The sequence below is a fragment of the Folsomia candida genome, unplaced genomic scaffold (assembly GCF_002217175.1).
Source record: "Folsomia candida strain VU population unplaced genomic scaffold, ASM221717v1 Fcan01_Sc024, whole genome shotgun sequence".
NCBI classification, from domain to species: Eukaryota; Metazoa; Arthropoda; class Collembola; order Entomobryomorpha; family Isotomidae; genus Folsomia; species Folsomia candida.
Genome location: NW_019091216.1, coordinates 1,727,841 through 1,743,534, shown reverse-complemented (window position 1 = coordinate 1,743,534; position 15,694 = coordinate 1,727,841). Strand labels below are relative to the sequence as shown.

The window sequence follows — 15,694 nt, the reverse complement described above, 5'->3', positions numbered from 1 at the left end:
AACGAATAAATAAAATTGACCTATGGATGAATTTATTTGAATTATGCAGTTTAATTATTTCCAGCTGTATAAAATCTTATTAATTTCATTAAAGTTCAGTTAGAATTTCATTGATTTTAAATAAGTGTGACTGTGAAAAGATATTTATCACTATTGCATAATATTTAATAAGGGGTTACACCGCTCTTGGATTTTTTTCCCAATTTTCTACAATGGGTGTGATTAAAGCTTACACTAGCCAAATTTTGAATTTGAGCCCGTCAGCCATTATTAAATAATGAACAATACCACAAGTTTTGTTCCAGGAGGTGCATATCATTTGCGCAAATTATCAGAGCATACGTAACGGTTTACAAGTCACTGGATTTAGAACCCCAAAGTAAAGTCAGTGATGCTATTTAGAGAGCGCAAAACAGTGAGTACTCTATTTCCTGATTCTTATATTGTAATAATTTATTTTCACATTAATACGAATTATTTAAATTAATAACTTTGTTCATAATTGATAAATCTGAGGTCTAGTTACTTGGGCTGCAACCTATCTCACATCACCCCGGGCCACCTGCCTTTTTCAAAGCAAACAACAGCTCACCTAAACCTGAAGACGGATAATTTCCATCGTTCTTATATCCAGTCATTCTGACATCGTTGGCTTTGAAATAATAATTGCAGCTGTGAGGAACAATACGGTCATGGTTAGTTAATTAATTGACATGCCAATCTTATCGTCAACATATATAATATTTTGGTTTCCATCAACAGTCAACTCAGGCGGACAAGAGGCGAAAAATGGATGACTCAAACTCACCGTTATCAAAGATTGAGGATCTGCTAGCTAGTGCGATTGACCAAGTTGAACAAGAAATGTAAGCCACACGTCGTCACACAATTACTAAATAAATACTCTTTATTAAACACTGTCTTGTATCAATTGCAGCGTTAGGCAAGAAAATGAGATGCTCACTTTGAAAAACAAAGTTGATGCTTTCAAACAGTCCGTGGCAAAGTTCAACGACGCCGTCCAGAGGTCAGATTAAATGTTTTATTCCAAATCCAAGACTCAATTAAAAACTTCATTGGCTAATTGTATACTTTATATGCTAATATGTTTCTTTTAAGATATAATTTAATGGGTAAAATAAAATTTTGATTGAAATTCCAATAGCTTCACTAGTTAGCCACTTACTCAATTTGTAGTTTCGGATAAATATCGAATAAGTAATTCATTATTAATTTTTACTGTGCCCAATAATCATGAAAATGACAATTATTCTCAATTACTCTCAGCACCCACAAGCGCTTTCCACTTAGTATTTTAGAGCGCTGTGATACAGTTGCCCAAATTGATATAAAACCATTCGTTCAAATACTGCAAACTTGGTAATAACAATTTCAGATTCTTCAAGAAACGAGCATGGATAATAGTTCTAATTAAACTTATCGATGATTACTTTGGCTCGATGGGAAAACACAACCACAACTTAGAATTCATGTCCTATATAGGGGCTCTGATGAGCGACGCTAAAATTTGATCACGTTTGTAATGGTTAAACTTAACTGTAATAACACAAATTCAGTTATTTCAAGAGTACATACACATGAGGAGTCCATGTTATTGAATCGGTAATTTGCAATCTGTCACTAAGCTAAAAATATATTCAATTTTGTATTTATGAAAGGTCACGTCGCGAAATATCATGGCGGGATGGCCTGATGAAGGTACGCTGAAAATAATGTGCCAATGTGCTACATATTTCCACCACGATTCCAGCGTATCACCATATACAGGACACATAACTTATTTATACCCTGTCAATGATTTTCACAAAATTCGTCCGCTGTGACTTACTGATCAAATTACTAAAATTAAGACATGTAGATTTTCCCATTTATCACAAACAAGGTGTATAATATGTGGTTAGATTATTTTCAATTGGGTTATACATCAAGAAAACATCCTTATTAGCCCAAACGTAATTATCGCTTCAAACTATGACATCTTCAGAAAAAAATTGTATCGAATCTGCCTTAAATTAGATATTACTATGTACACCTATATACAGTTAGTACAAATTACTTTTGAATTTTATGTCTTATTTGTCTTACTTCTAAGAAATGAGTGTTGTACGACAGTTATAGCAAATCGAAGGGACGGACCACAGGGATGACATCATGTGTGCATAAGCCCTGAGTTGGGCTACAAAGTGGACTGCTGTATGACAGCAATCACCAAAACTCCCAGTTTGTTAAAATATTACTACTTTTTGCACTCGCAAATTCTTATATCTTATCCTCCCAAGGGATCAGCAATCCCTAGGGAGGTTTCCGTCATTACAAGCGAAGCCTAATTTTCCTTGGCGCTAGTTTTGTACAGTTGCATGTAGTGGCATAATAAAATATGCAAGGAAATGAAGTCAAATTACACTTTCATTAAATTTATTTCAAGAATATGAAACTTCGTTAAATAACAAAAACATTGGCTTAGAAGTCGGCTTCTGCAGATATTTCTTTTATAAAAAAGTACTGTTTTGCGAAAAAAATATGAACTAAAACACCGGAATTGTTATTTGCCTGAACAATTTCAACTCACATAACTTTCGAACGTCGTTATAGGTTACAGAAGATACTTATTAAAGATTAGGTTGGGTTAGGTTAGGTTAGGTTATATCAGTCCTAAGACAATCTACGGTCATTTTATAAAAAATTTGTACAATGAAGGCTGCCGTGAATCAAGCTATAGTGCCGTCACGTTTTCTAAATCCTCAATATTTTGAAGCCAGTTGCGTCGAAGCCAGGCCGCTGCGATTCTCAAATCCCTTATCCAAGTTGCCGTCCTGGTTATTATATTGGGGAGGTAAATGATCAAAATCGCCATTGTGACTGGTCCAATAAACGCGTAAGGATGTTTTAAGAAAGCGTCGGTGATTGATTTAACGATGTCGGAGCCAGTTGTGTACAAGGCCTGACATGCCGGCGAGTCTTCAACTTCTTTCTTTTCTTTTCGTCCTTTATTCATGTGTTAATGGATATCAGTTTACAGAAACTGGTTTGAAAACCATGACACAGTAATTGGCTATAAAATTATGAAGCAGTTTGACTAATCTATATATTCCTATCCTATTCTTTGACAAGTTTCAGCATATCATTGAAGTACTTCAACAACGACTCTACAAAATCAAAAATTATTTTTAAAAGCTGTAATCACAAACAGACCTTATTGTAGTAAACCTATTTGTAATTTAATTTGTGAAAGATAGGCTTACGCTTGCCCATTTTAGTGATTTCGGTCCTGGAGTAGGTTCTCAATGGGGGCAGTAAGCGCAAATTTCAGGTATTGCCACGAGCGTTGCAGCCTTTGGAACCAGGATGTGAAAGATCGACTAATGTTGGAGGATATTCGCAGCACAAGTTGGACTATTCCCATAGCATCTGAAAGGGTCAAAAGATTTCAAAATAAACAAGGAGATTAATTTTTAAAATAGCTGCCCACAAGATTATTCAGAACAGCAGTGTGTACAGGGAAGACGGTTTTGATTTGTAAATGTAGGTCACGTCTTTACTAAACCAACTAATTTGAATCTTTCCGATCCAAATTAAACTTAAATTGACAGATAAAACTTTCGATCTATGCATACCTGGGTAATTAGGTGATTCAATCCGATAAGAAAATTTGAAGTAGACAGCTCTTCCCCACCTCTTAATACGCAGCTACTCATTACTCATCCTGCTTGCCCAATGTCTTTTTCTTTGTCCTCTTTACCGCTCTCTTTTCTGTGCAGGATTTGCGCAAGATTCTGAACCTGCCTTCAGGTGTCGTTGTGGTTGCACTTGCGAAAAGAGTAGTCCAAAGAGCCCAGACTTGGGTACCAGCAGCCCTCAGTAAGAAGATGGTAAGAGAAGATGAAAAACAACATTCTATATTCTTATTCCTGCCACACGATAAGACATAGTCAGTTTGTTAAACGGTAAGGCATGATGACTTTCAAGGGCTTTCAAACGCCCTTTCCAACACTAAACAACTTGACAATCGAATGGATGTTTAATGTTTGATTTTCTAATTTTCAAAAATGCATCCTTCTCGCTTCCTTCTCTATATCCTGCCTCTGGAAACTTATGCCTGTGTTTATGCACAGAAATCATTTATGTGCAGGAGTACGGTTTCTAGCAGAAACAAGCAACTTCAAAAATCGCACATTGGGCAAAGATGTATTGTTAATAATAACATTAGTTAATAATGTTTTACGCAATTTTGAAGTTATGTTCTTGCCCAGGAACAAGTTGTATTTACGGAGCGGTCACTACTAAACACTAAAATACCAGGAAGCATTTCAACTACAGAATCATTATTTTACTTAGAGTCATAAACGGCATGGTGAACATGAATATATTTATTGCAGGCCTCCAGCTACATTCAGTAAATTTTCATATTTGTCGTGAATTAAAGAAAAATGATATTGAAATCTGATTGATATTTTGGATAGGGGAACTGAGAGATTTTAAAAATTTTATCCCAAACGGAGAAACTTGAAACACATTTTCCGCAAAAACCTTCCTTCTCGGGGACATCAACTTTTCCTTGGGAAGATGCATATTACACAATGGCTAGGACAAACTAACAAAATTAATTTTGCATGAGTAAAACCAGTAACTGGTGGCTGATTTATATAAATATAACATCTTCACCGAGGGAGGACCAGCCAGATGGCCAACTTTAATAATTAGGATTCAGTAAATGTCAATTCATCCTGGAACCACATAGAGTTACAAATTTATAGGGGATGGCAGCCCTCAGAAGCGAGCTGCAACTGTGACATGAAGGTCTATCTTTTTTAAGCATATTGGTGTGAAATTTTATATTGGAAGCATCTCCGATATACTTATCAATGGTTTTCAAACCTGCTTCATCGGAAACTGGGACCAATTATAGATAATAATTGGACAATTTTTATGCTATGATAAATGTCTAATATACTGCATTTAAATAAATTAAAAAGTTTAACTAACGAAATTGCTAGCAACGAAACGGAATGACAAGGGCAAAAATTTATGTTAATACTTATTTATTGATACTAAAAATTACTGACTAAAATTACATTGTAATTTCGATCAGCAAGGCTAAATTTATTTATTGATTCTAGTAAAGTAATGTATTCGCAGAGTATAGAATAATTTAGATCGTGTCCATGGCAACCGATTAAAACCGTATCAAAAATCGCAGAAAAAATCGTAGTAATTCACAAAAAATATATCTAAAAAAGTCTCACCACCCAAGGGTGTCACAAAAAAAATTCCCTAACCTGAAAAAAAAGTTATAAATTGAACACCTCCTCCAGTTCCATTCCTGGAGGTAATGCTCCCAAGACCGCGGACACATTCCCGCGTTGAACGGCGACACTAATACGTTGAATGAGGAAGGCCTTGGCACGACCTTCCCCAGTAGCTGAGGCGATCCTTTCGCCGATGGCCTCGATGAGGCGAAGTCCTTCCCCGGCCCACACCCCGGTGGTCTCTATGGCAACGGGAATGAAGAGGAAACGGTCGAGGAGGAAGGCGTAGTACTTCTTCTTCCGTTCCTGCGCGGTTTCGGCGGCGGCTCCCGGACGAGTTGAGGTTGAGGGTAGATAGGAAGGGTCAAAAGTGTCCACACACGTGAAGTCCCAAACCAGGGATCTTCCACGCGCCCATGGGACCATCGTGAGTCCATCCGGTCGCTTCCCGTCGGAACTTGCACATCCGGGGGGCTCCAGGATGCAGGGAACTTCTGCGGACCTGAGGGCACGGGCAATCACGTCGTTGGCGGCGGCATGTCGAGAGTGGCGGCCCGCACTTTTCCGGCATTTCAGGCCGTGGTAGCCTTTGGCGGTGACTTGTTGGCCGCAGGGGCATCTATGGGGAATGCAGATGTCACAGCCAAGGCGGAGAGCGGACGCGATCCGGAAGGTTTCGCTCTACACACCTTATTTTATACAAATTATGTGCTTAATGATTTTACCCAAAAAGTGCGTAGGTTAGGCTACGTTGTATTTTATTTTATTAACGTCACATCATACTCCTCAGACTATGTAGAACGCAGTAAGGGCTACGTTTTTTATGATAACTTACTCTACTTTTTCGTAAAAATAATCAAGTTCTTAAATATTAGAATAAAAAGATATCCGTGCTAAAAATAAATCTTATTTGCTTGAACCTAGGCCAGCGTTTGAGAAAAAGTTAGCGAATATGGTTTGACTCACTAGTAAGAGTCGAGGGACATCTAGAATTTCAAAAATTAAAAAAAGCTACAAGTAGTTCACTTTGATACCAAATGTAGTCACATAGTTGCCACTTACAATTTTTGTTGTTTGTGCTGAGGATGAGAGGGATCGCACTTGTAAATTCTGAATCTTAACGCCCCCCGCACGCAAAAACACGGTGCCTGTTCTACCCATCCAAAATTTCTAAAATCGCAGCACCAAATTTACACCAGAAATCCACTTTTAATCGGATTAAAAAAATATATAAAAGATTTCCTGAATTTGGGTATGTCTCGAACAAATTTGAACGGATTTGAAATTTCAGCAAGTTTGGGATTGCAGTTGGATGTGATAAATAACTATCGGTGGCGCTAAGAAAAGTTTTTTTGAAAACCTTGTTAAACTAAAAGTTGTTAGGTTTGTTTGTATGCCACGATTTTAAGGATTTTTAAGCCTGCGAGTCAGTATGGCCCATATTTCAGTTAACTACGTTAAGTTTGTATTACACTCATATAATTATATGGTTTATGCTTTATAATTATAACGTTTTTTCGATAAGATGCACGGAAAAAACGGTCTATTTTTTACATAAACCATTGAACAGAGTAGGGGAATGAGAAGGGGAATTTACAAGTGCGTAAGCTAACCTCTTACGTTGAATTTGTGCGCCCTTGGTTATATTTATTGATGTGTAGTAATTTGATGCAAATTTGTTACAGCTTAATTTTATGTTTAAAATATTACTCACATCTTCTCCTTTAGCATCGCATGGTATGGACCACAATGCCAAATGACATTGGAGAAGCAGAACTATCCAAGTATTTTTCTTCATTGCGTATGGTTTGTCTTGTCGGTTGCAAAGTTAAGAACTGAACATAATATGCATTTTGGTTCGCTTAAATACCCGAAGGTTGGACATTCTGTTAAGGTGATGATCATTTTGATTTAATCGGTTCCAATAATTGTTCCAATCACTCAGCCAAACAGATAAGAAAAATTTCAGTGAAATTTTATTTTTGTTCAATTTTCACTGAATTTGTGGCCAATTGAAATTAATTGAATTTTCTTGCGAAAGTCAAATGATGGTTACGTATGGGGGTCGATACTGAGAATTCGTTAAAAATTTCAAGTGGAAATACGTATGTATGTACTTTACCCACTTATAACTTGACTGTTGAAGTTGAGTTGACGTTGTATGTAGGCCAAGTTTAACTTGAATGGATCCAGAAAAACAACGCTCTTCAGATATCATGACCTGATGAATTAGTAATCACCTACATAAATCTTGGAATTCTGTTTATCAGAGAATCTTGTGGCACCGTTGTCAATTAATTGTGTTGTTTATCAACTTGAAATCAAGTTGCCTAATAATTGTCGATGCCAAAGTATTGCGAAATGCTTGAAATGTATTGTTAAGCTTTTACAGAAATTTGAAGTTTGATTGGGCAATAAGTTTTGACAAGTATACGTTAAAGGTTGACGTAGTTCAGGTGGAATTTAACGATTTTATATACACGACTACTTCATAATAATATGGTTTTTTGACCTGCTATTAATAATTGAAAAGTGGAAACGATGGTCCTAGATGTTGTTATTTAAAAGTACTATCTGTAGATAGATAGATTTATTACAATATGACACCCCATAAATGGGTTATTACATCATAAGGATCATACAAAGCTAATATTCAAGCATATTATTAAATTCATATGTATCAATTAATTCAAATATTTGTCGCATTCTGTCACATTTTTGAATATTATTATTAAAGGACATAACTTGCTTCTTAAAAACATTTAGACTTACTTCATTTACATTATATTTTATTGACTCAGGAAGGAGAAATGATGTAGAAATGATGAATGTGCCAATACTGGTGGTTTACTATGCAGTGTGTAAATTTGAATGATAATGCAAAAAATGAATTTTGAAGTGTACAGTAAATGTATAAAAATATTATTTTTAATTTTTTACATGCTGTACTTCACAATTTATAAAAAGGATGTAAAAATTCAAAAAAATAATTTTAAATCACATATTAAACAGATTAAGGAAGCTAATCCCTTAACTAATTTTCATTTTTGTAATTAAAAACCCATCAAATTGTGTAAATTAAAAATACTGAAACATCGTTGATATTCTAGTCTTCGTATAAGCCTCGTATTTTCTTGGTAATTAAACAAATAAACCCATTTAATGACCAATGTTGCACAAGAGCAAGTAATATTGATGACGATACCTGAGCACAGGTAATGCATTTGATAATATCTCTGATCTTAAATAAACCCTGCATCAGTTTTACTCATACGAACGTAGTTGAAGTCAAGTATAGGAAAAATCCTTCAACTTTACCAGCAGTCAAGGCTGATTAATGCAACAAGTGGGTCAAAATTCAATGAAATTTAGAACCACACGTATGCTGATTTGGTTGATTTATCTGGAATTGTAATATCTCCAGTGCTTCAATCGCAGTACGAGATACTTTTCTGGATGCGAACGGCACAACCTTACTTTATACACAGGTCAATATTCCACCACATTTTGAACCACATAGACTTTGATTCAGAAGTCCTGTTAAATACGAACAATTAGGCAACTTGGTACCTATTAAAAAATAACACCTTTGCATTAACTATGGATGCCTTTTGCGGATCAACGTTCTGGGTAACAACATACTTAAATGTTAGGACTGATTTCTACCACAATAATTAGCGGTTATATTTACATAATATTTTACAGAATACAAACCTAACGTGGCACGCAACGTCACCCTTCTTCACGTTCTGTTTTGAAGAGACTATCATTTTATCCATTCCTTTAATATGCATACTAATATTTGGACTTATTACAATTATTAAGACGCGCCAGGATGAAAATGCAGCTAGAAAAAAAATTAGATTCGGTTGTACAACTTGTATTCAAATTGGAATATTCACAGCTCTTTTGACGACATCGATATCCTCAGTATTTCAGGAGGAGGAAACAATTTCTGAAATGAGAATCTTATACGTTTCAACAACTATCCGGATTTTGAGCTTTGTAGGATAAAAGTGTCTAAAATAATGTATGTCTTTCACTATAATTTTCTATAAACTTTGCAGACGTTGGCATTTTGCTTAATGGTACGCCTACAACGGGAAGATATAAAATTCTCCTGGATTCAGATATTATTTTGGACTCTGTCCCTTATCGTGGAAGGAATTCTTTTAAGAAGTGCCGTAATTAAATGGGATGAAGTTCAAGACTCGATTATTAGAAAAGCATACTTGGTTAGGTACATGGTATTTCCATTAGTAGCGGTAGAAAATGCAATACAGCTATTGATGGGATTACGCAACTTCTGGGAGTCAAGGAAAGTATGGAATCTTACAAAATTAAAATTTTAGTAGGAAGTACAATTTGTAAAATTTCTAATAGCTAAGCCAAGAAAAGACAATGGACAATTTAGCCCAAGATCCGACAATATTTAATTTTTGGATGGATACAATATTTTGGAAATCCTTCCAGAAAAAGTCACTTCAATTGAAACCATTTGACTTAAAAGAAGCCTACTCTTATGCTAACGGGCATTTGAGTCAAACAAGTATTAATGGTCCTGAAAGGTGCTATAAATATTCATCAACATGCAATTGCATCAATGCCTAATACATAATATGACTCAATTTTAGCACGTCATGTAACGCCATTAATTTACTTTTTGCCTCGTTTGGCAAGCAATTCGCTATATCAGGACTGCAAAGAATTTGTCAAGAACTATTGGCATTTGCTGCCCCAGAAATTTTAAGGTATCCCAAATAACTTACTAAAAAAGGAAAACGCTTAAAAATAAGTATTACATATTTTCATTACCATTATCCGAACTAGGATAATGGTCACTCATTTTACCTACACGATGAACAAAACTACGTGGAAGGATTACTTTTACGTCACCGCCTTAATCACATCCCTGATAGCGAGGAACATTTTAGGATTATTTTACTGGAAAAATGTGACCGCAATATCTATTAAGTGCAGGTCAATGCTTCATTCTATCATAATTCAGAAAGCTTTAAGAATTTCCAATATAGAATCTATAGGTATACTTGCAAGATAAAACAAAATTTTTAAACTCAACATATTCGATACGCTGTGAAATATGACAAATTCCAAATTGTTTTTAGACACGACCAGAAGCACTTTATTAAATATAATAGGGGCCGACTCTCAAAAAATTTGTGACTTAATTCCCCTTCTCCACACGTTATGGATTGCTCCAATTCAAACAATTGTTGCCACATATTTGCTCTACAACCTGCTTGGATACCCCGCATTCGCTGCTTTATCCACAATTCTCATGCTGATTTTATTAACCACATTTTTAATGAGACAACTCAAAGAGATACAAACCGACCAAATGAAAGGGAAGGATTCCAGAGTAAAAATTGTTTCAGAAACGATCCAAAACCTAAAAGTAAAATTTTTGTAACATGTATAAATTTCCTCTAGTTTGTGTTTATATAAATTTACAACACCGTGAATTTTTAATCAAACTACATAATTACGTATTTACTCGTAGACTATCAAACTGCATGCGTGGAATGAAGCTTTCCTAAAGAAAATAGGACTAGCCCGACAATTAGAGGTGGACTCATTATGGCGTTCTTTGACAAGATTAGGCTGCATGGTTACCTCATTCACCGTAGCACCCGTCATCGTATTGCTGGTCGTACTGGTCATGAAATCTAGTCTGGATGGGGAGTCAATCAATGCAGGGATAATGTTTGCGGCGTTATCAATCATTAATATTATTACAGTACCATTATTAACGTAAGATATTGATTTTTATCTGACATATTTAGGAAACTTTATGAATGTGTTCTGAATGTCTATCTTTTTAAACTCACAGCGTACCAGCTCTTGCCATGTTGTTGTCTCAAACTTCTGTGGGTATAAAGAGGATTAACAAGTTTCTAAATTTAGAAGAATTTCAAACACAAAAGAGTTATGTGAAGTTCGATAAAATTACGAATGGTGAAACAATATAAGGAAAGATAATTTTAAGGTACATATTTAAATTAAAGTATCCTTAAGCATGCATTTCTGTAGATGACACATCTATAAAACTTGAGAATGCATACCTCTCCTGGGACAGTAAAAAATCCACGTTAAAAAATCTACATTTTTCCATCCCACCTGGATCTCTTGTCGCGATAGGTGTAAATTTTTGTCTTCTTAATTGATAATAAGAAATACTTATATATCATGGCAATTATACAGTTGGTGAATCTGGATCTGGAAAATCATCCTTGTTACAAGCAATGTTAGGAAATATGTTCATTACTAAGGGCAAGATCGATGTCAATGTGTGCATTTAAAATTTAGTGATGAGCCTTTCATTATACAAATTGAAGAATATTTTTTAACAATTTCTAGGGGAAAATTGCATACGTTCCTGAATCCACATGGACCAGGAAGACCACCATCAAAGAAAACATTTTACTCCACAACCCCTTCAATAAGCAGACGTATCTCGACGTAATAAATGCATGCGAACTTGACACTGACTTATCTTGCTTGCCAATGCGTGACGATACACAAATCCTAGATAACGGGTCCAACCTATCGGGTGGTCAGCGGCAGAGAATTTCTCTCGGTCGTGCAGCTTACTCTGGGTCAGACATCTACCTCATGGATCAGCCCATGAGTGCCTTAGATGGAAAAACGGCTAATAAAGTTTACACGAAATTACTAAGTTTGAATGGATTATTAAAGGAGAAAACGCGCATAGTTGCGACCGACTATAGCGAATTGATTGCAGATGCAGATATTGTACTACAATTAGATGACGGAGAAGTAAAGTATTTCGGACCTAATCGTACCATTTATAAGGAGCGGACTCGATCCAAATTTTGTGAAGATGATGAGACAGATATTTTGTCAAGTTATGATGTACATCCTCAATGTAACGATAATAGTGAGTTATCAGAATCTGTCAAGCCGACAGAGGATCGGCCACCCGTTAAGAAATCACTTTATGTGTATGAAGGGGGAGTAACAAGGTTGACCATGGGGATAACTTTGGTTATTTGTTCAGTTGGTAATCCTACTAAATATTTAAAGACTTTAGTGTTTGTATGTGTCTAATTTTAGAGAAGCCCTGTTGGTCTAGTGAGTAGAATGGTAGTCTTCTGTCGCCACGCAGAGCTACCAGTTCGATCCTAGCCAGGGAAGCTTCTTTAAGGACCATGGCTCCATTTTTACTACATATTACGGATTAGTAAGGAAACGACGGGAAATGTGGTTATAAAATATGAGACAGAGGTCGTCTGCCTTCCCTTCCCGAACTCTCGTTAGTCTCATTCTGGCAGAGGCAGAGACAAGATGTTCACTTACACTAATGTTTTTGAGTTTCGCGTGAATAATGCGACAAGGCATAATTTAGTCACCTATGGTGTTAAAAATTGCTTGATTTTTTTCAGGAAATTTCCTATTTCTCAGCCAAAAAATGGAATTTGGTGAAATTTTTTTTTGCACACAAAAGATTGATTGTATTACCATTCAAAATTATCTAGTAGAGGTCAATAATTTATTTGGAGGGAAATATTATGGAGCTCAAAGATCATCAAGTTTTGCTGACACATTTCCGGCTTCATAATTTTTCCCCCCAAATAAATTATTGGCCTCTACTAGATAATTTTGGATGGTAATACAATCAATCTTTTGTGTGCAAAAAAAATTCACCAAATTCCATTTTTTGGCTGAGAAATAGGAAATTTCCTGAAAAAAATCAAGGAATAAGAATAATATTGCGAGGCATGGTGAGATAGAGGGAGTTTTTTTGGAGCTTTCCTCTTTAATGCCTGCTTGGCTCTGTGTTAGTACGGGGCAGGTGCTCTCTACGGCTGCCTGTATGGGACAGGCCTAAGCCGTGAAAAAATTCCACTACTCTGCTCCACTACTCGAACAGCTGTGTTCTGGGCTCTGTGCAGAGAAGTGATAGAGTGTCCACATAGAGCACCCAGTCTCTATGGGATGAGTCCAAATCTCAGTATAGAGCCTAGGACGACGTCACCTGTGGAAGATCAAGCAATTGAACAGGGGATAAAGACGGAAAAAAGGATTTTATTTTTTTTATTGAAATTTGGCTTACATATTTATTCCCCAATTTAGCCACTTATACATTTTCCAATGTCTGGCTATCTATGTGGAGTGGGCAGGATGACTACACTCAGATAAAATCTGCAACAAACAACATAACAATTTATGGATCGGTAGGATTAGTTCAAGGTAATCATTTATAGATAAGAAATATTGGCCTGATTAAAAGTCAATATTTTCAAGTTTTTATAAATTTGATCTTGCAGTCATTTTATTACTTCTGGGATGCCTATTTATGTACAATTTCTCGCTAAATGCATCACGAAACTTGCATGAAATCCTCCTCCTAAAAATATTAAACGGACGGATACATTTCCTAAATAAAATTGGTGCAGGATCACTCTTAAACGTGGTGACCAAAGATGTCGATATTTTGGAGTCAAGTTTTCCCCAAAATTTGCAAGGAACCGTGCTTAACTTTCTTCTCCTTTTAAGCGCAATCTTCACGACTTGTTACGCAACCCCGATATTTCTCGTGTTTGTGGCACCACTTGCCCTTATTATTATTTCCTTCAGGTACAAAATATTTACGAATTTAGTAAGGATTATGCATTTTTAGTACGTATTTTTCCCTGCAGAGATTTTATGTCATCACATCCACAAACTTGAGGAGAAACGAATCATTGACTAGAACCCCACTTTATAGCCTAGTTCTGGGAACGCTATCGGGATTGTGTTCCATTAAAGCGTTTGGAATTGAAAATGAAACAATGAGAGAGATTCAGGAAGCTTTATTAGAAAATAATAAGGCTTACTTTTTATATATGGCTGGGACATTGTAAGTTTCAAGAATATTGTATACATACATATATTGTAGTTAAATGTGGTTCACTTTTGACCAGGTGGATTAAAGCAAGGCTAGACATTCTGGGGACCTTAATAGTTTTGGGAACTTGTATTTTTGCCATCATTTCAAGTCCGGCTGTCGTCGCATTATCTTTATCTTCTGCTCTGCAGATAACTCAGTTGTTAAATTATTTTGTAAAATTAACCAGCGAATTCGAATCGAATATTGTAGCTGTGGAGAGGGTTGTAAATATGACGTTAATTCCGCCAAACCAAAATTCCTTGTTTTGGATGAAGTAACGGCAAATTGCGATGAAAATATGGAAGTTCTGATCCAAAAAATTGTCAGTGAACAGTTTAAGGATTCAACCGTCTTAATTGTGGCACACCGTATTAAAACCTTACTCGACTGTGACAGGTTTGTGGCACATTTTCATATAACGATGTGAAGTAATGATCTATATTTTCTTTAAAGGATTATGGTCCTAGATGTTGGTCGAATTAAAGAGTTTGACACGATAAGTAACTTGCTAAATTTAAAATCCGATTTTTATGAAATGGTAAAATCTGACGAATTATTTACAAGAGATTTATAGTAAAGAAGGAGGAAAACAATAAATTAGGAGTGAAATTTATTTATTACTGCATATGTACTACTTTCATGTACACTCTTAAAAAATCAATACCAAGCTGGTTGTTTCTGGTGGCGTAACCATTCTAGTAATGAGTGAATACTAATGGGTATTAAAAGCTTACCACTGCCGTATTATTCCTGTCAAATGCGGTATTGGATTAGTGCGATGCAGTAATATAAAGTCCGCCCAGTCCGGGATGAGGAAATTTATGGTTTTCGTCTCGTACGGGGGATTAGTACACTGGTAAACAATAGGAGAGTTAAGTGGGAAAATTAAATTTTAAGGGTTTACAAAAGTTTAATTTGCCAATATTTTTTTAGTAAATTTGATATTTGCAAATTTTTAACGTTTAACGTATTAGACTAATACGTTAAACGTTAAAAATCCACACTGTAAGAAACTGGGTATTGATATATGACTCTACCGCGGAGGTATTGATATGGTATTAGATCAATACTACATGGTTTAAAAACCAATACCAGGTAGTATTAAAACTAATTCTGCAGAGTATTATTTCAATACCAAATTTATACCAACACAGTAAACATTTCAATACCAACGCGGTAGAGTCATATATCTATACCAACGGTATTAAATCAATACCCAGTTTCTAAGAGTGCAGAAACTAATACTATTAGTTTCCGGATTCGGATTTTTCAATTTATCTAAATTTATCAATCGTCTAGCACGTTTACAATTTCTAGTATATATTTTATAGTCCTTAAGAGTCTTTTTCTCTAATTTTTAAAATACTTTGCTCATTATTTTTTTACAATATTGATATCTAGAAATTTCAATAATTAAGATTTCTTTACGACACCTTTTCTACCGATGCTAAGCGTTTTGTAACATTTCCGTACAGTGATCTCAACTCTGTGGCATCTTCCCTGGTACGCGTTCGAT

The 15,694-nt window shown here is 35.6% G+C and overlaps 1 protein-coding gene and 2 long non-coding RNA genes across 4 annotated transcripts; 2 read left to right on the top strand and 1 right to left on the bottom strand.

Moving 5' to 3' along the window:
• The first annotated feature begins 8,867 nt into the window (after positions 1–8,867).
• On the top strand, positions 8,868–12,731 carry LOC110859067 (canalicular multispecific organic anion transporter 2). Its single transcript, XM_035859198.1, has 10 exons — positions 8,868–8,897; positions 9,335–9,502; positions 9,651–9,835; positions 9,902–10,018; positions 10,098–10,309; positions 10,394–10,683; positions 10,789–11,039; positions 11,119–11,159; positions 11,490–11,575; positions 11,646–12,731. Exons 1-10 carry the CDS (start codon positions 8,868–8,870, stop codon positions 12,354–12,356), a joined length of 2,091 nt encoding a protein of 696 aa, XP_035715091.1. The 3' UTR covers positions 12,357–12,731.
• Positions 12,732–12,941: 210 nt separating this feature from the next.
• Positions 12,942–15,627, bottom strand: LOC118438687. Its single transcript, XR_004836995.1, has 4 exons — positions 15,612–15,627; positions 14,913–15,031; positions 13,363–13,451; positions 12,942–13,284 (listed from the first exon to the last, which is right to left on the bottom strand). It is a non-coding gene; the product is annotated as an uncharacterized LOC118438687 (long non-coding RNA).
• LOC118438686 lies at positions 13,365–14,791 on the top strand. 2 transcript variants are annotated; one of them, XR_004836994.1, is made up of 5 exons: positions 13,365–13,499; positions 13,577–13,886; positions 13,949–14,148; positions 14,213–14,574; positions 14,632–14,791. It is a non-coding gene; the product is annotated as an uncharacterized LOC118438686 (long non-coding RNA). The 2 variants fall into 2 exon arrangements; XR_004836993.1 differs by having other exon boundaries at positions 14,213–14,791.
• Positions 15,628–15,694: the final 67 nt, after the last annotated feature.

What these genes read in the sequence shown, in the direction of transcription:
- LOC110859067 (XM_035859198.1), top strand. Translation starts at nt 8,868, where the DNA reads ATGGATGCCTTTTGCGGATCAACGTTCTGG. An exon ending in ATTACAGTACCATTATTAAC is followed by an intron (nt 11,040 to 11,118) that starts GTAAGATATTGA and finishes TTAAACTCACAG; the next exon opens with CGTACCAGCTCTTGCCATGT. An exon ending in AGGGCAAGATCGATGTCAAT is followed by an intron (nt 11,576 to 11,645) that starts GTGTGCATTTAA and finishes AACAATTTCTAG; the next exon opens with GGGAAAATTGCATACGTTCC.